We start from the raw sequence: 24,899 nt of genomic DNA, 5'->3' as shown, positions 1-24,899 counted from the left end.
TCCTCCATGACATTTAATAGCTACAGATTTTGGAACGATATTGCTGCAAATATACTCCAGCTACTCTTATGCCAAACAAAAGACCTACATACCAACAAATTCAATGTAAGAGAAAAACACTTTGTGTTGGTATAGGAACATCCTACTGAGCAATGAATATGCAGAACTTTCTTCTTCTTAAAAACTCTTGCCAGTGCATGAATATTCTTTCCATTAATTTGACACTTTCCCTGTTCTTCCTGAAATGAAATGCACACTCCTAAGATCATCACATGCACAAACAGAATCATACTGATCAGTGTCAAAAGAGCTACTTTAAGTATGCTTAAGGGCTTGGGTGTGCCTAGTGGGATTTTTGGCTTTTTCTTTGAAAAGCAGACCCTCATGCCACATCACAAACTGATTTTGAAATTCTCCTTAGAATCAAAGGCAGTTTGCCAGAGCTCCCTTGGGGTGCATGGAATTAATTGAGAACGCCTTTGTATCTTGGCATAAGTAGAAAGCCTTATATTGTGCATAATGATGCCTTCATAGAGTAAACATCCCGTCAAAAGAGTTAAGGTCTGAAATTCATTGTAATTTGCCATTGGCTCACAAATTCCTTTATAATCAAACATGTAATCCATCTCCTGAGCATTTTTGCAAAGCTTTGAGTGCATAATGATAGCTGACGTACATTTTTTTCTGATAATCACACAGCCTGTGTTTTTGGGTCTGTTCTAATAAATTTTCAGGCAGCTTAAATTCCACATATTAAGATTGGAAATCCACTTTAATTATAAGTAATCCTTGGTGCCATGTGTCAGTCAGCTGTGTTTGCATTTACACTCCTCTGTGAGGCTGCAATATAATTTTCTGTTTATTATCATGAGTGCGCTTCTGGTGCAAATCTACAATTTCGTGTAGGTCGGGCTGGCAGTCAGCCAAAGCTTTGATTTATCTTTGCCTTATCTTATTCCTGTACACCCAAAAAGCCTTGTGGTGTGAATAACAAACAGTCCACCGGCTGTGCTGTTCTGGAGGACTCCACAGATATCACCCGTTTGCTGCTATTGTCATTCTCTGTATTGGCTTTCTGAGAAACAAAAATGATAAGAGTTCTCCCTGGTGGCTGTTCCCATGGAGCATTTGCCAGCCAAATTATTACTCCCTTGAGGTGGGAACAAGTCTATCAAAGAAGATTCAAAGACTACAGACTCCCTGATTCAGAGACTATAGAGCCTAGAAAGAACAAAATAGTTAGTTTCCCTTGGGCTTTCTGCCTGTGCTGATTTATTGTTTTCCATTTGAGGCCATTATATTGGTAAAATATTTGCATTATGTGTGATAGAATATTGCCTCATAAGCAAATTTGGTCTGTGTTGCCACCTTTTGATCCTTCCTTGTCTTTGAAACATTGCTGTGGTTGGTATTTTTTCCTTCTACTTTTTGCTTCATCTCTCGCTGTCACACCCGGTAATTGGGCTAATAAAAGGCAGAAACAAGAATTTATTACACCTTGGGCAATACTTTAAAACAAACTTTATTTGCTGGAACAGCACTTTCCCCCTACGTGCCACTGTATATTTTGACACTTCTTTTTAAATACTAAATCTGGCTTTATTAAAACTTAAATCATGCAACTGTGCTTTTTTCTTTTTAATGCATGTGGTGGGGGTTGTCCATATGCTTTCTTAGGTAGGCTAAGGTTTGGGATGTATATGAATACTCAGATGATAGGTAGTTAAAATCCACAGATACTTCATTATTGTCATCCTCCAGATGTTTTACAACAGAATATGAGTTGAAAAAATGAAATTTATGCTTAAGTATTACTCGTCAAACAAATCCATATTTCTATAATACATTCAGATGGTTTTTACTATAAAGGTTCTCACATTTTGTTTAGTATAACAAACCAACTATAATTCAGGCCTGTACCACGCATAACTATGTGCTAAATTCTATGTGGGGAGAATGATTGTGGGGTAAAGGTGTCATGTGAAGTTCTCAGTAGGTGGCACATTAACACTTTGTCATCTAATCTGTCCTAAGCTTCAATCAGCATTGCTGGAAGAACTGTGTTCAAATCGGTCCATTCCCACCTTTAGTGGGAACATCCAACAGTGCAGGAGTTCTGGGGACATTATTGATTTCCACCAGGAATTTTCCCCACACTAGACGACAGGTAATTTTTAAACTATGTTGTTTCATCATTTTGACCCTAATGACTCTGGATACCTACTTAAAGATCTCATGCAGCAGCCAAGTCATATATAGCACATAACTGGAAATCTCCCTTACAACCTTCTAAACAGCAGTGGATTGATATTTGGGAGATGAAGATTAAGTACAAATTTAGCAAGTGCAAGTGCAATCCCACTTTTTTAAACCAAGCTGCCAAAGCACCATGAGGTCCATTTAGCTCCTATGTGGAATTTCTTCCGGCTTCTGATTCCATTCCAATCAAATACAGATTCTGTTATTCAGCTACATACACTCCCAATAGTCAGTGAGCCTCTATTCCAGCTGTTTTATTCTAATGATATTCCATAAGCCCACTTGTGATATACCAAGGACTGTAATTAGTGTTTCTTTTCCCATTTTCACCAAAATATGGCAATAATTGGCCTCATTGAACAATGTGAACTTAGAAAATACCCACTCCATCCCTTACTTAATGCTTACAGAAAGCAGATTGTAGAAGGCCTATTGCAGTGTAAATCATACCATGCTAGGCTTGTGTTGTGCAGGCTGCTCCTCCTGTGCTGGGCATGATGCAGTATACTTGGTAAATTGATGGCGCCTTACACCTCACTTACATCATGCTCTGTGAAACAAAGGCAGATCATTAAGAACATAAGAAGAGCCTGCTGGATCAGGCCAGTGGCCCATCTAGTCCAGCATCCTGTTCTCACAGTGGCCAACCAGGTGCCTGGGGGAAGCCCGCAAGCAGGACCCGAGTGCAAGAACACTCTCCCCTCCTGAGGCTTCCGGCAACTGGTTTTCAGAAGCATGCTGCCTCTGACTAGGGTGGCAGAGCACAGCCATCATGGCTAGTAGCCATTGATAGCCCTGTCCTCCATGAATTTGTCTAATCTTCTTTTAAAGCCGTCCAAGCTGGTGGCCATTACTGCATCTTGTGGGAGCAAATTCCACAGTTTAACTATGCGCTGAGTAAAGAAGTACTTCCTTTTGTCTGTCCTGAATCTTCCAACATTCAGCTTCTTTGAATGTCCACGAGTTCTAGTATTATGAGAGAGGGAGAAGAACTTTTCTCTATCCACTTTCTCAATGCCATGCATAATTTTATACACTTCTATCATGTCTCCTCTGACCCGCCTTTTCTCTAAACTAAAAAGCCCCAAATGCTGCAACCATTCTCCGGGTAGCCATTCAGATCCTAACCTTACAGGCAAACAGGCCCCAGAAAAAGGAATAAGAGGAATTCCAGAGTACTTGAAATCACTGCTGATAGGAGAGACTGCAAGGAAGGCCTTGCCGGCTGATCCACAGCACTGGCAGTCAACACACACATTGGGTTAAGTGTAAATCCCCCTCCCCAGTTCTCCTCAAAGTAACCCTTAGATAATTTTTGACATTGAATATTATCTCAATGTCCACATATATTTGACAAATACTTGAAAATTCAGCAGTTGACTGCCAAAGGTTTTTCCACAGCAGTCAACGTATCTGATATCTGACAACTGGCAAGCAGGACCAGTCAGCATCTGTATCCCTCAGTGTTTGACAGTACTGGAGACCCGTCACGCAGGACCGGTCAGTGTCTGGTCATTTCTAACACATGGCAATAAACAGAAACAAGCACTTCATCTCCCATCAGAGGCTCAGAATCGGGATGGCTGGGAACGGGAGAGATGGCCTTCTTGACTATGGCACCCTGCCTTTGCAAATTCCTTCCCAGAGGTCTTGCTCATATTGACAGTGATGAACTTTTTATTCTCCTGCCCTTTTCAAACTGTTATAAATGCCGAGGTTGCTGTTTTATTACTATTTTGATTAATGGTTTATGATATAGTGTTACTGTTTTATTTTTTTGTCAATTATCCTGGGAACCTCTATACAACTAATTAAATAAAAAGTTGACAGTCTCTGACAGTGGACATAGTAGCAATCAGTACTTAGCAGTTTCTCACAGATGACTTGTTAACAGGACTTACGTAGTTTATATTAATATAATAATAATTAACTAAATGCAATATAAACATTCAGTTCAAACATCTGAATGTTGAATGTTCATGTCATATTTTTGACTTTGACATTCATATACTGAAGCTAAAAATTCAACGTCAACATCAAGATCCAAGAAACTGGAAAAGTGCCTGCCCTGGATGGGGTTGCAGTCCCCCTGAGGAAGCAGGGACAGCGTCGCAGACTGGGGGCGCTTCCGGACTGAGCTCTGTCACTGGAGGCCCAGGTAATCTCAGTGGTTAAAAGAGCCTTTTATCAGCTGTGCCTGGTAAGACAGCTACAACTCTTCCTCGACTAGGAGAGCTTGACCACAGTAGTTCAGGCACTGGTGACTTCAAGACTGGATTACTGCAATGCACTCTGTGTGGGGATTCCCTTGCACTTGACCTGGAAACTGCAGTTAGTGCAGAATGCTGCAGCCAGATTGCTGACAGGAGTGAGACCCTGTCAGCATATAACACCTCTGCTCAGGGATCTGTAATGGTTGCCAATTTGCTACCGGGGCAAGTTCAAGGTGTTATTATTGGTATATGAAAGCCCTTAACAGCTTGGGACGAGTTTACTTGCAGCACTGCCTTACCCCATGTGTGCCCACTTGAGCACTTCTCTCTGTGGAACAGGCACGGTTATGGGTGCAACATAAGAAATTCCACACTTGTAATAAATTGTTCTTTTATTGTCGCAGCACCTACAATTTGTAACTCCCTGCCTAGTGACGTCAGGCAGGTGCCTTCATTGCATTCTCTTCTGTGCCTGCCTAAAACATTTCTGTTAGGCAAGCATATGCAGACACATAGATGTTGATGTGTTTTAATCTCTTTTTAGTCTACTTCTGTTTTAATTGTTTTTAAAATGTTTTAATTGTTTTTAACTGGCTTTATTGACAATTTTAATATTTCTTGTAAACCACTTCAGAGGTTCTACAGTCAAGTAGTTTATTTTATTTTATTAAATTTCTTAGTCACTTTTCTTCACAAAAGTGAACCCAAGTGATTTACAATCAATAAAAAAAGTTAAAACTTGTATAAAGAGTTAAACAAAACTAAAAATTAAAAACACAAAGAAAATAACGGTGAAATAACTCACCCCTTAAAGAGGCTACAACATCAAGAGCCCTCCAAAAGCCCTCTAAAATTAGGAGCCAAATGCCAGGGAGAAATGTTTTTGCCCAGTGCCTAAATAGATAATGATGGTGCCAGGTGTGCTTCCCAGGGGAGAGCATTCCTTAAGTAGGAGGCCACCACTGAGAAGGCCTGCTCTTGTGTTGCCACCTTCCGCAACCCCCTCAGAGGGGGGACACAAAGGAGGACCTCAGATGCTGAATGTAGGGTATACAAATTTTGTCAAATAAAGTAAATGAATAATCCAAAATGTGAAGATTAGCATATTCACAAAATTTCATTTCATCACTATAAATATATTTTGTTACATGTAACAGATACTATGAATAAATTTGGTAAGTAGAAACTATAAGAACTTGTAATCCTCTGTATGCCTACTCAAAAATAAATCCTTTTTAGGCCAATGGGGCTTATTTCCAGGTAAGAGGTTATAGAATTGCAGCTAAATTAAATTGATTGAAAGGAACTGAATTGAGCTTGTCTGCTATTCCAAACAATGTCTACCATGTTCTTGATACCCATAATTACTATCTCTGCATCCCATGGAGAGTTTCCTTTCACTTTGAAAACCACCACTGGTTCATCTTGAAGATTTCCATCCATCTTGCTGTGTTTGCACAATTCTACCTTTGAATTCTATTACATCAACCTGGTAAAATACTCTTAAGAAATCACAATATTAATCCCTGAAATAGTTTACGCAGGAATCTTTATTCTCTTAAATCTTCCAGTGTTAAAGCAACAGAAAACATTTAGAATGTCCTTTGGTGGAATCTTATTACACTTGCTATAATATGTAAACTGATATTCTTTGATGCCAGCACGCTGCCCATACAGAGAAATCTCCGCATAATTAAATGAAAAGCAAAAGGAGGAAAAAAAGAGAGAAGGCGAAATAAAAATTAACTTCCCCCCTTAATCCAATTAGGATTAAAGTACATTAATAAATTGTCTGTTAACACAAGTTGGCAATAATACAAAAAATCTACGTCTTACGTTAGTCAAGAAAAATAACTTCATTTGAATACAAAAGGATAAATACACTTTTTGTCCTGTAGCCACTCTTGTACAATAGGTTAGTACCGCATTGTCTCGATGCAGTGCTTCTAAGATATACAAGGGTATGGCTGGCTTTTGATTTATTGTGGAGGGGCTGGTAGTACACATGTGCATTACTAACATCAGACAAAGAAATCGTTCAACCAACAAGGGTTACAGAGCAACGTTCACTAAAGCACAGTTGGAAGGGGATTCAGGGGCTGAAGCAGGCCAATATGGCAGCTTTGAAACAGATTTCCTTATACCCACAATGCACTGACAGCAAAGAATGCCTCTATTTGGTTGGTCCACACACTGGGAAGAGGTACAGTTGCGCACCAGATTGGAGGAGCATGGTTTTTGTGGTTTCTTTCTTTTTTTGTATTCCCATCTGGGGGTGGTTACCAAAGCCTTTTCGATCCTGTGTAAGCTTTTGCAGCTGTGACTTAAAAGTAATAGTGTTGGCAGCTGCCCATTTAAGCCTGAGTCAGAAAATAACAGTCTTGACTCGCTGGGTTGTCCACAATGGATATATATGGCTTAGTTCGGTTGGGCCTTTATAAAGTCTATATGTGTGGTTTTATTTGTTCCCCCTTTATGTTTTTAAAAGACATTAGCATCTGCTTGCTGCTGCTGTTGTAATTTCTTTTTCTTTTCTTTCCTGTGGAACATTCTTTTTCAAGCAGTCTGAAGTTGATCCTCCAAAGCTCTGCAGCCTAGAATATGAAAAACCCACTTAATCCTAATGGCGCAATCAGTGGTAATAGAAGTATAAGATATGGTAATGATATTGCCCCTTGTCCGGAGCCTGGATTGCAACCTTCCGGATTCTTTTCGCAACTCTGCTTCTCACACAATACACCAGTGTAAGCTGGAGGGCATAGGCAGCGCACGTTGTTCTGACATGTTCCCCCGTTCTGGCAAATCTGAAGTTCATTGTCACATACATTTGCTGCAAGTAGGAGAAGGAAAGAGAGAGAAAAGCATAATCAATTTATGTACATTGTTTATGGAAAGCAATGAGGAAAACAAAAAGCATTGATTTTTCCACCTTAAAGATACTTCAATGCTCAGTGCAACTACTTGTGAGTAACTTCACTAAACTGATGGTGATTATTCAACAGCAGATGTATTGAAGACTGTGGCATGAAAGTGGGCTGACCTTTTTGGTCATGATTCTCCATGACTTCACATCCCCAAGAACGTGCTCGCTTTCTATATGCAGTCTATAAACAATCAAACAAATGCTTGGCCACACAGGTAGTAGTTATGCGCACTGAATGTGCTGATTTTCCAGCTTGTATATACACCATCCTGTATTACAGCGTCCAGTTGAAGGCTTACGTTACCTTCCCATGCTCAGGTTGCCAGGGTTATGTCCACAGACTTTTGTTGGCAAGACTGGAGCAGAACATCCATAAGGCAACTTAACATTGCAGCCCATAGCCGGAAAATGTAGAGAAAAGACAAGATGAAGTGTGGGTAAATCACGGGCCACGTTTATTGAAATAAAGCCAATTAAATGTTTGATTGCATAATAAATGATCTGCAGAGACAATTGTGGGACCTAAGTCATATCCAATCGGGCAAGGACACCCTGCCATGGAAAAGGGGGTGGTCCAAGCTCAATCACCTTCTCTGGGCCCCATCCCTGCAGGGTGGTTAGGGAGGCCTTCTTGCTCCACCCCCCTTCAGGGCCGCACAACTCTGAGTGGGAGTTACAGGTTAGCCCCAAAGGTGAGCCTTATCCTGCCAACAGGCCACACAACTTGGAAGGCAGGCCTCAGAACCCACCAATCACCTTAAAGGTGCCCTACCCTGTGAAATGCCCGCACATATCCACCACAGAAGAGGACAAGCCTCAGCTTAGTCCCTCTTCCCCCACATGCAACAAATAATTTCATGCAGGGCACTCTGCAGATCAGACAGAAGGGCCAGAAAGAGGTTGAGGGGAGACGGAGCATGACTTAAATAGCCATCCTGCTCTGCCCCCTGCATGACATGGCATGTGTGGCCACTCCACACCAAAAGGGGAGGAGGCTTTGAAGCCATGCCAGGTCCTCCCTGACATGGCTGCAAAGGCCCGCCATCGCCAGAGCCCTTGGGTCTGACAAAGGTAGGAATTCTCTTTGGTACTGCAGTGCATAACCTGGGACAAATACCATCTCCAGGAAAAAAGGCAGCACCTTTTTCTCATGGACACCCCTGTGCTGAACATGTGGAAACCAAACATGTTGTATGTACAGTCCATGACAGTTCAGCAAAGGACTGTGCAAGCTGCATGGTCAAATAGGAAAACCTAAACCACCTTAGACTGTGGTATTTTGGACTTGTGTATTGTGAAGATTTAGTGAAAAATTCAGAAAAATTCATTCAGAAAACTCACATTATAGACTTTCTGGGTATATGTACTTCTTTGGACAGCAGATGGAGGATCATATATTTGAGCATTCCCCTATGTGAAAGCTCTCTGCCTATAGAAGACTAGCATGTCAGGGAAGAGGTTGCTAGCCTAGCCCTCTCCCTGACATGCTAGTTTTCCACGAGCAGGAAAATGGTGTTGGCCCACCTATAGTCTGAAGTGGTACAGTCTTGGGAGGGCTGCATTACATGGTTTTTTGAATGTGCTTTAAAAACTGTGCAAATATGCTCAGATATTGCACTGCCAATTTAAAACTAAAATGATAGTGTGGCATAACCCTGATGAGATGACCATGCAGAAGCATTCATGGATTCATGTAACTGACACTCAAAAGATAATTATGTGAGTAACAGAAAATTAGGCATACAGTTCCATGTTCCAGGTGGCTCTGCACATTTCCAAAATCTGTAAATATCTCAAAAAGATAATCATTGCTTTGGCTCCAAACTACAGAGCTGAGATTCAAAGAACAGTGAGCGGAAGGAAAATAGCACATGGCAATTTTCAGCAAATGCATGCCGTGCTATAAATTGGTAGGTTCTATAGCAATTCTTATGCTTCTACTTGTGCAAGAGGTTGCATTAGCTGCTACACCGGAAGAATAGCAACTATGGATTTAGGCCGCAATCCTAACCCCACTTATCTGGGAGTAAGCCCCACTGAATTCAATAGGACTTAATCCTGAGTAGATATGGTTAGGATTGCGTTGTTTGTTTCACCTTCCTCATACAACCCTTTAGTGTAAGATGTAAAAGTCATTATTGTGAGCAGAAGTCCATCTCTGTGGGCCAAAGGGCATCTTTGGATCCAACCCATTCTGTTTACCATGCTTGCATAATTTTTTTGTTGTGAGTTGACAGAATACACCAATCCATTCTGAACGACTGCAGCAATGAACATGGTTCAAGGGAAGTCACTTGCATATAAGTAAGGGAATCATGTACACAACCGGAACTCTCTCTCTGAAGATTATCCTATAGCAGCTCCTACACCTTGAACTGATTCCCTCCTTGACTTGTGTGCAATTTTTTGAGCACTTTTATAAATTCCAAGTGGTACTTGCATGCAAATGAGTTTCTTGGATTGCAGCCAAAGACTTTTGGAAGTAAGCCCCATTTAACACAGTGGGACTTCTGAATAAACATGCATAGGATGGTGCTGTCAATATTAGCTTTCTTTAGGCTTTCAGAATGGACATGTATGGGCTTCAAGACGGTAAGCAGCAGGGGTGTGCATGCACGCATGAATTGCCCTCAGCTTCCCCATGTGCACTAGCTCCACTTCAGACTAGGCAAGGGGGAGAAATTCAATTCAGCTTGCATTTAAAGCCAAATTTATCAAATACGCAATTTCTAAAACAGTATGACAACCAAAGCACAGCCATCCTTCGAAATTTGCAGTTATCCAAATTTTGTGATGTAGTTCTACAACCAAACAACATTTACAGAAATGCGTGTATTAGGGGAAAGTGTGCATAAAAATGAATGTATTTGTGAAAATAATATACAAAATGTGTCATACCAGGAGAAACTGCAAAAATATGCATTCGTCAAAGCTGCACACAAAAATATACTTATTAGCAGAAATTCACACTAAAATGCTGAAGAATTTTCATGACACTTTTTTAAAAATTGCAAATTGCTGCAGAACTGAATTTCAGATTGGAAACATAAGAAACTGAGAGAACTGAAACGGACAGATTCTTCCATCCCTACTTCAGACATTGCTATGTTGAGAGGGGAAGTCTGAAGGGGGATTCTAAGTGTGCTCACGAACCATGATACAGCCTTTTCTCAAGGCAGGAAAGTCTGAACTGGAGCCAGCTCACAGTTATTCAGTATCCAAGTAATGATATATCTTTGGGGGAAGTATACAGATGTAATGTTCCTGATTACTTAGATGGGGTCAAGGAATCAGAAGCATTATGTCTGCACAAAGCCTCTGTATATTGTCGTTATTATTGAACTGGAATTCTTAATTAAATGATTATTAATTATTATATGTATATAGAATGGTAAAATTTGCACCAAACAGAGCACAACAATGTGTGTACGCACTGTTGCTGTAAGCAAAATACCAATATGAGACATGAGGCCTTTGCATGAGCAAACATCTGTGGAAGGTAAGCTTAAAGCATGAGCAGGATATAGCACAGCAAAGTGGGCACATGCTCTTTATGATCCCATAAGCGAGCGAATACAGAAAGAAATAGCACAACTTTTTTGAAAAAAGACCAAAGTGTCTATTAGACTGATGATAGGCAATTCATTGAGAAGTGCAGATGGAAAACATAACAGATCTGCTGACAACTTCTTAGAATAGTCATGAATTGCAATTATACTGTACGGGCCCTTAGAATCAGGCTGCCATATTTTAAAATATTTCCTCCTATGTATACATTTCCCCCCTTCCATCTACCTAATTAGCATCCTCTGTCCAATCCCTCTCTTATCTGTCATTTTATAATATATATCAGGGGCCACCAACCTTTTTGGACCAGAGGGTATATTTCAAATTTTGAGAGAGTGCTGGGGTCACAAAATGGCTGCCATGGCATAGCATAACATAAAATTAGAGAGTAGTCATGGTGAAGATTTTCACATTATTGTATTTCCATACTAGAAAAGGCTTGACCTATTGAATTTCTGCCTGCCATAAGCTGTTAAAGGTACAAGAACCCTAGTTTTCCCCAATGCCAACTGTAAACCAAAGTCTAGGCTGCCATCCTGTATCCACTTATGTGGAAGTAAGCCCCATTAAACACAAAGAGACTTACTTCTGAGTAGACATGTATATCATTGTACTGTAAGTTAACCATACAGTAAATTCTTAATGAGTCCCTGTTCATTCATTCCTGCAAAGCAGAAAACATGCCTATGCCTCTTTGCAAAGTGTTCTCATTTGCCTTGGGGGGGGATTCTTTAACATTCACCCGCACTTGTTGTGTAGTAGTATTTACAGAAAATAATTTCTAGGCACTACCTGATCTCAGGTGAACCCAGCACAGGAAAGATGCAGCTTTGTTGCTAGGGAAAAAAGGACAAACTGGAGATTCCAAGGACCAGGGAAAAAAAAGACAGAAGTAGGAAAAGTGTACTAAAAGAGAGGGCAAAACAGCAACTCTTTAGGACTCTAGGGATTCCTATTGCCTTGTGTCCAAACAACTCACTTATCAACGACATCTCTACTTCACTCATTGGCTAATAACACTGATAGGCAGGAACACCCAGACTGGGTCATTTCACATAATAATAATAATAATAATAATAAATTTTATTTGTTGGTCGCCTATCTGTCCAGGTTAGTGGACACTCTAGGTGACTTACAATAATAGAGAGCAGTACATAATACAAAATAAAATACAAGCAAACACAATCATAATCAATTTAAAACCAATTTCTATTTAAAACCTTATAAAATTAATCCTCCCCAATCCCATAGGCCCGCCTGAATAGCCAGGTTTTTAAGGCTTGGCGAAAACCCATCAGGGAGGGAGCATGTCGGAGATCAAAAGGAAGGGAATTCCAGAGGGTGGGGGCCACGATCGAAAAGGCCCTCTCTCTGGTCCGCACCAGCCTAGCTGTTTTAACCGGTGGGACCGAGAGAAGGTCTTGTGAGGCTGATCTTGTCAGGCGGCATAATTGGTGATTCTGGAGGCGCTCCTTCAGATAGACTGGGCTGAAACCGTATAGGGTTTTAAAGGTCAGCACCAACACCTTGAATTGGGCCCGGTAAACAACTGGTAACCAGTGTAGATCCACTAACACTGGGGTGATATGATCACGGCGACGGCTGTTCTTCATCAAGCGCGCTGCCACATTCTGTACCAGCTGTAATTTCCGGACCGTTTTCAAGGGTAACCCCACATAGAGCGCATTACAGTAGTCTAAGCGAGAGGAGACCAGGGCATGTATCACCTGTAGGAGCAGATGAACAGGAAGGTAGGGTCGCAGCCTCCGTATCAGATGTAACTGATACCAAGCTGCCTGACTCACCGCCGAGACCTGAGCCTCCATGGACAGCCTGGAGTCAAGAATGACCCCGAGACTGCGGACCTGGTCCTTCAGGGGTAATCTCACCCCATTAAGCATCAGGTCCGTAATACCCAGCCTTCCTCTGTCTCCCACAAGCAACACCTCGGTCTTGTCGGGATTCAGCTTCAGCCTGTTCTCTCCCATCCATCCACTTATGGATTCCAGGCACTTGGACATGATATCTACAGCCAACTCTGGTGAGGACTTAAATGAGAGATAGAGCTGAGTGTCATCCGCATATTGGTGACACTTCAGCCCAAAACTCCTGATGATGGCCCCCAGCGGTTTCACATAGATGTTAAACAGCATGGGAGAGAGGATAGAGCCCTGTGGCACCCCACAATTAAGAGGCCAAGGGTCTGATACCTCATCTCCCAAAGCTACCTGTTGGTGCCTATCTGAGAGACAGGAATGGAACCACTGTAAAACAGTGCCCCCTATTCCTAATCCCCCTAGGCGATCCAACAGGATACCGTGGTCAACGGTATTGAAACATAAATTGCTTAGAAGGGTACCTGCACATTTTGCTCCATAACTTTCTAGGGGGGCTAAAGACCTTTTCTTTAAATGAAAGCTCCAATACTGTGCTACCTGCTAGGGGTGCCAGTCAAGGCCTTTGTAGGTGTCATGGTGCCCATGAGTGACAGATTGGTGACCCCGATATAAATATATTCTAAAACAGTTTAAATGTTCAAAATACCAATAAAATATGTCCCATATTCTTTTTTCTTGGTAGAAGGCTGCAGTTAAGTGATTGAATGCATGTTTTGTGAGCAGAATTTCTCAGGTTGAGCCGTCTAATGCATTTCTAGCTAGAATGATCTCAGATAACAGATCTTGGAAAGACTGTGGAGAGCTGCTGCTGGCCAGAGTAGAGAACACTGGATGGACCAAACTCTCTCACATAAAGAAGTTTCATCTGTTCACGTCCTGTTATTCCTCTCACATCTCCCAGCAACATCCCTCTGATTGAATTCTCCTGCTGTCCTCCTCTGTCTTTCCCTCTTTATTTTTTCGCCCAGTGTGAATGAATTCCCTTTCCCGAACCGAATATGGCAGCCATAACAATACTGACCCACTGCCCAACACTTGTCAAAACATGAAAGAAAAGATGGAAGACAAAAGAAGAGCTGGGGGAAGTGCTGTTTCTGACAATCATACATCTACAAACTGAAGTTCCTATGAAAAGATTTTTTTAATGCTAGAATATAAGCAGTCATTCATTAAAGTAGGGAAAAACCCCCGGATGCAAGCACTGCAAACAGAATTGACATGGTTTGCAGCGTGATGGACTTTTATGCGATGTACGCACCCCTTTGTTGACCTTTGTTGAGCATGTAATAGCCTGTAATCTAAAGGGGGGAGCAGCTAGCATGTATCCTTTCTTAGCTTGTTAAGTCAAGGGACCTGGTTCCTTTATGTGAGGTCAATGGCAATCAATCCCTAGGAGTCTACGCTCTAAATCAGGGATACCCAAGATGGCACCCTTCCAATATTGTTGGACTACAACTCCATCATCCCTGACCATTGGCCATGTTGGCTAGGGTTGATGGGCACTATAGTCTAACAACATCTGGCGGGCACCACTTTGGTTACCTGTGTTATTGCTGAATCATGTAATATGCAGTGTGTACATATACTCCACATAGTGTGATTCAGCACTCCGCTTCAAAATCTTCTTATCCTGATATCTGTTGTAGACACTTATCTGATCTCTACTGCATACTTTGGAAAAATGTTGTATGGATTCTATATCCAATAGATGCTATGGCAGTTCAGGGTCCTTAATGACTGGCAGATTGATCATTATGGGTGAACTCCTTCCAAATTAACGGAGGTTGGACAACAGCAGTGTTTGGTGGAATTGTTTCACTGGTAATTGTTTAGAAAGCATGGGCTTTGTTTCTGATGCACTGTTGACTTCAACTTCTGTTCATGTAAATAAGTTGAATAATAATGCTCTTTCACTTCCTCTCCAGCATGCCATGCCATAATTAATAGGAGGCCAACCAACAGGCAACATCTAAACATGTTCTTCCATCGTCACCTTCCTCTGTGATTCCTTTTACAGTGCTAATGTATTTTTTATGACCCATTGACACAACGCTGAAATGCATCCACAGTTTCTGATCTGTAAATGTCACAGCTGCATATTAAGTCATAATAAATGCTGCTTGCTCAGGGAATTATGATGATGATGACCATATGTCTGCATTTTAGTTTTCTTTAATATAGCACACAAGACAAGCCTAATTGGGCATATTTATATTGCAAAAATAAACCAAGAGGAATAATAAACCATAAAGCAAATCTGATGAGATTTCAAGTCTGGGAAATTACTGCAAGCAGCGACAGAACAAGCAAGTGGAGAATAAAGATCCTGGTATATTTTTTTAGATCCTCATGGCAAATTTATATAATTTCCATGTACATTTGCCTGGAAAATTGGTTCACCCAAATATGTATATTCCTTTATTACCCATCTTTTATCCGTTATCTAAATGAATAAATTGGCTCCATTGAATAGCATTGTATATGAGGACTTCTATTTCAGTCTGTGGTGTTAGATGTAGGGTGGCATCTTCACACAAGCACTGGAAAGTACTCTATTTGAGGTGATATCAAAGATCTGCCAGTATTTTTTGATTCACTAATAGGCCCTGCAGTTTAAGAATGTACCTATAGCCAACAGCTTTTTCTATCAAACTTTAAAAAGCAGGGAAATTGGACAGCTATAGTGAATGCACCAGGAGAGCAGGAGACCTGACCTCCTCTCTGAGATACTGTACTGCCCTACAAATCTGTAAAAATACAAACAGAATTTGGGTTGGTCTGTCACAGTCCACTCCACTTCCTGTGTAGCTTGGAAGAATTTGTTAACATGTGCCTCTGAGCATAGGCTGAGTGAGTGATGGCAACACCTGCAATCAGTCCAAATAACAGAAACAAGACATGCACTGTGCTGTTCTTGTTTTAGCAGGGAGGAAGCAACAATATTAATACAGCTGATATAGTTCAGATAGTCACTTTAAATATGTTTGATTTACTTTGCATTTTAAGTGAATTTTCCTATGGTAAATTATTTTGTAGGGCAGTACAATATCTCAGAGAGGAGGTCAGGTCTCCTGCTCCCCTGGTGCATTCACTATAGCTGTCCATTTTCCCTGCTTCTTAAAGTTTGATAGTGTTGAGCCCCAACTCCCCCAGGAGGAGCAGAGGAATTGGTTGAGCTGCAGCTTCCCCAGGAAGATTAGGGAGAGGAGCCAGAGGTGGATGAGGTTTTCAAGGGCATTGAGGGAGGGATGAAGTCGACAGCCCGCCAGTTCCAACGGACAGTCCTCCCATCAACACAGAGCTCGCTCCACCTACAAGCGCCCCAATAGAGCCACCCCTCCAGGACTCCCCACCTTGCACTTCAAATGCTTCCCCGCCCCCTGAAGTTGATCTGGCACCTAGCGAGCCTGTCCTGTCAGATGAGCAGGCGGAGGCTCACCTCCCTTGCCCCACGTGAGATGCCGTGAGAAGCGGGTCGGTCAGAAGGTGGAACTTCAAAGGATTCACAGATTACGGGTGAACACCTTTCCTATTTAAAGCAGCGCACCCCTGATTGGGGTGCTGAGTCAACTTACTCCACATGCTGCAGAGCATGCTTAGGTAGCCTAGTTAGGGTCCGTAGTGAGTCAGCATAGAGAGGTCTATGAAGCGCAATGCTTTTGATGTAACAGTTATTCTAATAAAACAAGAATTAATTCCAGTCTCGTCTCTGTCTCATCTCTCGGACTCTGGGCAGGACAGATAGAAATATCTGTTGGCTATAGATAAGTTGTTAAACCACACGTGGTTTTTTTGCCTATTAGTGAATTTTTCTGCTTTTTATTCAGGGAGGAAAGAAATGGGATCCTCTGCAAGTTTGCTGAGAATGAATTGATGCATGCTTATTGAGTTCAGTGGGATTTACTCCCCCACAATCATGCTTAGGATAGGTGAAACTTATTACAGGGGATGGGGAGGGGAGGAAGGGGATGGGAGCAGGAAGGAGGGGGAGGAGGAGGGTAGGTTTGATCATTTGAATGTTTATTGAGTTCAGTGGGATTTACTCCCATGCGATTATGCTTAGGATAGGTAAAACTGATCATGGGGAGGGAGGCCTGGGCAGGGGAGAAGGAAGAGGGGAGGAGAAAAGAAGGGAAGAGGAAGGGAAAAGAGAGGTGAAGGAGGGGAAAGGCAGGTGTGACCATTTACATGCTTACTGAGTTCAGTGGGATTTACTTCTGCGCAATCATGGCTAGGATAGGTAAAACTAACCATGGAGGAGGGGAGAGTAGAAGGAAGGAGGAAAGGGGGAGAGGGGAGCAGGAGGGGGAGGGTGAAGGAGGGGATTGGAAGAGGAAGGGGAGGGAGAAGGGGAAAAGGGAGGTGATGGGAGGGAGGAGGAAGGGAGGGCAGCTTTGATCATTTGCATGCTTATTGAGCTCAATGGAATTTACTCCCATTCAATCATACTTAGGATAGGTAAAACTGACCAGGGGGGAGAGGAGGGGGAAGGAGGGGATTGGAAGGGGATGTGGAGGGGAAGGGAGGGCTGAAGGAAGGGGATGGGGATGGGCAAGAGGGAAGAGGAGAGGATGGCAGCTTTGATCATTTGCATGCTTTTTGAGTTCAGGGGGATTTACTCATCTGCAATGATGCTTAGGATAGGTTAAACTGATCTGGGGAAGGGGCAGGAAGGGGAGGAGGAGGGCAGGGAGGGGGAGGGGGGATTGAATGGGTGAGCACTCGGCAGAGGGAAAGCCTCTTTCCTTTCCAAAAGGAAAACACTGGGGACAGTATAATTCTTTTTCAGGGTTTCCCCCACCTTTTTATTCTACAGCCTCACCCAAATTTAAACCAAAGCTGTCCCTGGTCACACCCACACCAGACCTTTATTACACTTTAGGCAGTCATAGTTTCTTCCAAAGAATCCTGGGAAGTGTAGTTTGTGAAGGGTGCTGAGAGGAGACTCCAATTCCCCTGACAGAGCTCCAGTGGCCAGAGTGGTTTAACAGTCAGCCTGAACTGAAGCTCTGTGAGGGGAACAGGGCATCTCCTAGCAACTTTCAGCACCCTTCACTAACTACACTTCCCAGGATTCTTTGGGAGAAGCCATGACTGTCTCGTGAAATAAAGGTCTGGTGTGGGTGTGGCCCCCTGATTAGGCAAGGCCAGCAGCTGTGAGCATGCCCGGCCTTATCACTGAGTACAATGCTAAATTTCTTAAATTAATTAAAAATCAGCCAGGCGTTTAAAAAACTTTTAAACTGCAGAAGATGGTCAGAGTATGGGGCAAGGTCAGTAATAGGATTCCAGGTACTCTGTGAACATGGCTGATTTTTAATTAATTTCAACAAATTATGCGAACTCTTACAGAAAAAAGTCCCAAAGGGGTCTGTTTCTTTCTCTCTCTCTCTTTTTACACTTTGAACTCTCGATTCTCTCTGAATGTTTGTGTATCACCATGAAAATGTAGAGGGTTGTTAAGCAAGCGTTTCTGAGTTCAGGACTATAAGTTTTGTAAGGTTTTGTTTTGAAATGAGCTTATGGGAAGGCTCAGAATGGCATGGGGGTATTTTTAATTTAACATTGTGGAATGCGAAAAATCCGTGCTGACTATAATATACAGCTGCTCTCATGGCTATATAATAACAAAAACTCTGTGAACATGGCTGATTTTTAATGAATTTCAACAAATTATGAGACCGCAGACAGAAAAACATCCAACAGGGGACTGGATTTCCCTCCCCCCTCTTGTTATACACATTGAACTCTAGATTCTGTTTTACTGTTTTTTGTATCACCATGAAAACTTAGAGGATTGTTAAGCAAGTGTTTCTGAGTTCAGGACTGTAAGTTTTATAAGATTTTTTTTAAAAATGAGCTTATGGGAAGGAGCAGAATGGTATGGGGTGTATTTTCAATTTAACATGGAGGAATGTGAAAAATCCATGTTGGCTTTAGTATACAGTCACTCTTGTGGCTGTATAATAAATGATTCATTTGCACATGGCCACTTTGTGCTGCAATCAAGTGATGAACTCGTAAGTCAGCCATTATTGTTCTTTATAATCTATATTCCTGAGTAAGGCTTCAATCCTAGAAACACTTCTCTTAGAGTTAGTCCCGCTGGAACCAATGGGGCTATTTTTGAGTGGACACGTAGGATTGTGCCATTAAGTGTGTGTAAGGTTGCAGTCTATACTGATTGTATCTAATATTTACAGCTGACATTTATATATGATCTTTCAGCTCATTTGGTTTGAAATGAATAGCAAGCTTTGTAGAAATATGGAGCTACAAAGTCCCTTAAAAGATATAATTGTTGATATCAGCATGTTTGACAACAGCAGCCATGGTTTGGGTGTTTCTTTCATTTTTTTTAATTTGGGTGATAACAAGCATGAAGTAACAGTGCCATTAATATTGACCATTACTAGCCTTAAATAATTGAGTGGAAATTGAGAGTTAATTAAATACCTCACTTAAATACAAGAGTAGATCTTGATATCTAGACATTGAATGGAAACTCAGATACTTTCTTAAGTTCGCCTATTTCATGTGGCTAATAACTTTGGTTTCACTTTATTTTTATGTGTGTGTGTGTGTTTTAAAGAGTGAATGATCCCTGTTTGTGCCTATAGCTTTTATTCCATAATAATTCAGCATTTTACAAAACCTATTATGAAAATACTGGAAGTTATAGCTTAATCATTTGTGCTAATATTTCTACTTTTTCAACAGTGGTGAAGTGATATGTGTTGTGATGTTGCACTGATGTGACTGTTGGTATTTGCCATGCTGAACACTTAGAGAGCCATAGAAAGGACAACAAAAACCCTAATTGCAAGTTCCTATGTACAATGGCAATGTCACAAATGCAGGGCTGCTCCATCACAGTCATTAAAAGTAGCCCAACTGTGATAGATAGTTATCTTTGTTTTTTAATGAAGTAAGCTCAAAAACCCTTTCATTTTTAATTTTTCACTTACTTAGAAAATACCTGACATATTTTGCTAACTTTTGGCATCTCTTTTCAAAATTGTTAATATTTGTTTCCTCTGGGATATATGATCTCCTAAGCAAGCCCTAAAAGTTATGCCTGAAAACTGTCCCAAGCCTCAAAACTGTACAATTTCCTTTGTTGGTTTCTAGGAGACTGCACAGCTGTTAAGTTGTTGAGATTTTCTTGACTGTATTCTTTTAGAGCTTGTGCTAAAGTGGAGCAGCTTCCTCAGGGATATTCCTTTAGACCAAGAGTGATAAACCCCAAGCGTGCAGGCCTGATCTGGTCTGCCATGCAATTTCGTCTAGCACTCCATGCCCCTACCCATTTCAGCAGCAATGGCAAAAAGATTTTAAAAAATAAAATAAAGCAATTTGCATTGCCATCTGAGCGCTGGCTAGGAGGAGAGGTTTAAATCTCTCCATCCAGCTCAGCACTGCAGTGAAGATTTAAATTGCCCCCTCCCTGATCATCAGATCAAGCAAAACCTGGAGACCTTGCCCTGAGGTGGGACAGCTTTCTCAACTTTTAGCACTTGCTCAGGGAACAGCATGACTCACAGGCTGTGAAAAACAGCCACAAGTTCCACAGTAAAACACCTTGAAGGTGGTGGTGGGTTTTATGCACTCGTTATCTACGGATTGACTGCAAGTTTTGTCATGCAGATTGAATTCAGCTCATCTCTACCCTTCATGTCTCCTGAGTACAGCTGGTCAGCCGTCTATATCCTTCAAAGACCAGCCACACACATTTATTTCTTCCTTTGACTACTGAGCTGTCACCAAAGTTGCTTTCACTCACACCATCATTCTGGAAGTAGAAGTGATGTTTGAGTAAATAGGCATTAGTTTAATAGGATTTTTTGTAGCTAGCTTCCAACTGTGAGTTGCTCATGCCAGATCAGCAGAGAAATAGAAAGGAAAAGATTATAGAGGAGGAGTTTTACTGATATAACTAAGGGAACTAAGTCATCATCAACATCAGAGGGATAACAGCAACATCATACTTTGTGCAAGTTCATGTTTTAGACAATAGTAGCTGGCTTTTGGATCCCTAGAAGGATATTTTTACAGTGTTTTTCTTTTGGTTATATTGTAGCCACAATTCACATTACAGTCTATGACTTCAAGCCTGGTTGTCAGATCTCATTATATTCACAGAGCACAGGAGGAAGCTACAAAGTGGCTAGTTTTCATATGGGCAATTCCCTTAGTTGTTTCAGTAAAACACCTTCTCTATAATATTTTCCTTTCTATTTGTCTCCCTTTCCTCTGGTCTCTCTCTCTCATTGGCTATGTGTTGTATTATTCTCTTCCTAATCTCACAGTTCCTTTCACAAAACCTTGGGACTGGTCAGTACAGAAATATGGGAGAATTTAGACAAACTGTTGTTGTCTGCATTATTGTTAAAAACCTAAATTACTTTTATATAGGAGTAAAAAGAAGCAAAAGGCTACCTTGATTTTGAACACCACTGTCAATTACATGGAAATGGTTATGTCTTTAATTATTGTTGTCAAAGGATACCTTAAACTGTCATAACAAGTAGCTGAGCCTGACAAGGTAGGAAGGGTGCTGTCCTGTCCTTCTAGACCTCTGCCTTGTCACCAGCTACCTCAAACATGTCTTTCTTCCAGAGATCCACCTATTCTACCACTTTTTGTGGATGATTAGCAGAAGAAAATTATAGAACTTACCTGCACAAGACTCAGTAGCATATATTCCTAGATGATGGTTGACAAAAACGCTAACCCAAAATGCTTGGTATAATTTTGTGGCCATAAAAGAGATAGGGGTTCTGGGGCCTCACAAATAAAGTGCAGATCAGCACTCCTAACTTTAGCAGAGACATATAGCTTGTGGTCATTAGACACATCACAAAGTCTATTGTCCCTCTAAGATACAGGCTATGTTTTGGGGCTATCTGCAGCTAATGCAACACTTATATTTGCATTCATATTCACAAATCGCTACACATTGTGGATCAAAATCACCTTAAAAGATGGTGAGAAAATTCTGAAGCTTTTTGGACTCCTAGAGCATATTAGCTTTCTTCAGGTGTGACTCCACCCCAATTATCAACATGTGATAGGGAAGAGTGGAAGCATGCTCCCCTTGCACACATCGCTGTTGCTGCCCCTGCAGCCCTCTACATGTTGAGGCCTGGTCTTAAAATCAGGGTTTTAAATAAGAGGGGAACCCTACATAAATAAAAAAGGATTCCTGAGCTCCTACTGGGAGGAAGGGTGGGACATAAATCTAATAAATAAAATAAAATTAGCAAACAGTCATTTCTCTTTCGCATGCTGGTCCCTCCTCTCCCTCGTTGCGTGAGGGATTAGAACATCTTAATAGGGCTATTGTGGTTGAGGATGGAGAATTAACTATCTTCAGTAAAATAAAAACCCTTTCTACTAGACAATAATAAATAATCTAAAATTTTCTGTAGGTCACAACCTCAATAAATACTGCAAAAGATGGCTTTGCTAAATATCAGTATATATTCATAAGAAGCCATTGGTTTTCTAATTCCAATGTCATTAATAATTGCAGGTCTAACAAAAAAAAAAAGAGAGAGAGAAGAAGTTGTTTTGATCAATGTGTGCTGCAGTGAGCACAGTGCTCTGGGGCCAGTAAACCCCTTTCACTATCTGGGAGATGATGGCGATGAAGATGCATGGTGCACAAATGGAGCATCCCGGGGTCCCTGAGCACACTATCACTTCCCACGAGTTCCAGACAGGCCTGAAGTAGGACATGTTGTTTTCATGTTTTCATGCACCTAAAATAAGTTGTAAGAATAAAGATCTTATCATAAGAAAAAACTGGTGATTGGCAGTAACATATTGGAACACTGAATAAATGTGTAACACAGTAATTTAGCTACCAGTCAATACAGTCTAGTGTGGACCATCACCTATCTTCACTTTAATAAGGACCAGATGCAAAGAAACACTGGGATATTGTATCTTTATGGTTATACAGAAGAGGTGCGGTTTGTGATCTACAACAAGATAAGCCGCACATGCTGAAATGCCTGCTCCTACGTTGCTATTAAATGCATAGGAACCTCGTTCTCATTGGCCTCTGAAAATGGGGCCAATGCATTTTCACATTTTGGCAATGGGAGATCTTGGATTCAATTGCTAGTGGCCTCCTGGGAAAAGCCATAATTTCTTCCTCTGGGTGGCTGATTAATGCTAGCCAGCAGAGCTGAAACAACGGAGAAAAGGCAGTATTTGCGGCTAACCTAAAGTGTTAAGACTGAAGGAAAAGGAGCTACTCAGACAGACACCCTATAATCATTATAGTATAATGGATGACCCTATTAAACTCCATGGGAGTCAGTATACTATAATAAGTGCTGTTGATTGCAGGCTTTTCATGTCCCTTAACATTTCATTAAAGGTTTTCCCTGCCCCCCTGATTTTGTGTGAAGTCAGGAATCCAGCTATATGGACTGGAATATGAATAGTAGCTTCTGTTCTCTTGCACAGCAGTAGAACTCCTGGAAAGCAGTGACACTCATGTACTGGATTAGTATATACTGTATACTAGTATGATGTCTTTCTTTGCAATGTCAGATAATGTAAAAGAAAGCAATATGTTAATATGAAAACCAACTACATATTCTAATGCCCAGACAGAATGGATCATTACTTATAACAACTAGGTTGAAACAAAAAGACTTTTTCCTGAGATGAAAAAGTGAAAGTGATGACCTTTGAAAAGGTGAAGTAATTAATTGCATATCAATTGGGGGTGGGTGGGGGGAATTGAGATTTAGCTACAGAGTTAGGAGAATAATGGTTGCCTCTATGACAATTGCATCTGAAAGGGATTTGGCAGACACACGTTTGATTCGAAATGAAGTTAGATTTAAAATCAGAACAATGATTTAAGAATATTGCTAGAAAGCAACTCATTGCTCAATAAGCTCAATCCTATGTGAGTTTACTTGAAGGTAAATCCAAATGAATTCAGTGGGGCTTTATCCCCAAGTAAGTATACATAGGATTGTAGCTTGAGGTTATGTACACTTAATCCGGTGTAAATTCCAGTGATTTCAATTAGATTATTTTCAAAGCCAGGAATCCAGCTACATGGACTGGAATATGAATAGTAGCTTCTGTTCTCTTGCACAGCAGTAGATCTTCTGGAAACCATAAATTGTTGGGGTGACAAAATGTTTTAAGCCAGCTTCCGGTCAGGATTCAGCAACTTTTGCGGAGCAAGGCAGTAGCATCATGTCTAGCTTGATGATGACTGCCTAGTTTGGGGGAAAATGATAAAGCAGGATCAGGAGTCTAGCAAATCATATAGACTCTGCACCATAAAAATATGGGAACCAAAAACTTTGGATTTTCTCTTCAGAAGGTTTTACTTTTGGACAATGTAAGTCACAATTGCACCCTCAGTTCTTTCTAATATGTTGGATGTGGGGTGGGGAGAAAGGCAAGTCTTGTGAGAGCTGATGGTTAAGAGACTAGAATGAAAGCTATATTTCAAGTGTCCTGTTCTTGAAAATTCTATGATGTGATGCAATCAATTCCAGTGGTGCGTAACAGTAGAAATGCAGCTGCCAAGGACTTAGAAATAACAGAAAAGGACACAAGAGGACTAAAGGGACAATATTCAGCATGGCACAAAAGTATAACTGGGTACCCTGTCTAGATAGAAATAATAATCTCACATCATAGACTCGTTTTGACAAGCCTGGTAGAGGATAACAAGAGATTGCTTTCTAAAATGGACAAAATTGAAAATAAATCCAGGATTAGTCATTTTAGAATTACTGTTGTTCCACAGGGGATGGAGGATGGAGTCCTCCAGTCGTTCTTAGGCAGGGGAAGTGGTTAACTAAGCTTGTACAGTTGTCTGATTTAGACCAAGTGCTTTCAGGAAGAAGATTATTAAGAGTAGAAAGGAATCCTCAGCTTCCACCATGACATAAATCCTTCTGATTGCCTTTGGATACCAGGCAGTTAATAATAAAGTCCCAAAAGTGGCTGGAGTAATTTGAGGGGTACAACCCAATCTGAGAAGACTGGCGAAAG

The 24,899-nt window shown here is 41.2% G+C and overlaps 1 protein-coding gene across 9 annotated transcripts in view; it reads right to left on the bottom strand.

Annotated features, from left to right (window-relative positions):
• Positions 1–6,045: 6,045 nt before the first annotated feature.
• The window catches only part of NTNG1 (netrin G1), a 327,946-nt gene continuing 309,092 nt past the window's right edge, over positions 6,046–24,899 (bottom strand). For all 9 annotated transcript variants that reach the window (XM_061633866.1, XM_061633869.1, XM_061633871.1 and 6 more), the window contains one exon: positions 6,046–7,302. In XM_061633866.1, coding sequence (XP_061489850.1) covers positions 7,067–7,302 — 236 coding nt within the window. In that variant the 3' untranslated portion in view covers positions 6,046–7,066. The remainder of the gene's footprint in view (positions 7,303–24,899) is intronic.

Source organism: Rhineura floridana, chromosome 6 (genome assembly GCF_030035675.1).
Source record: "Rhineura floridana isolate rRhiFlo1 chromosome 6, rRhiFlo1.hap2, whole genome shotgun sequence".
Lineage (NCBI taxonomy): Eukaryota > Metazoa > Chordata > Lepidosauria > Squamata > Rhineuridae > Rhineura > Rhineura floridana.
This window is presented reverse-complemented; position numbering and strand designations above follow the sequence as displayed.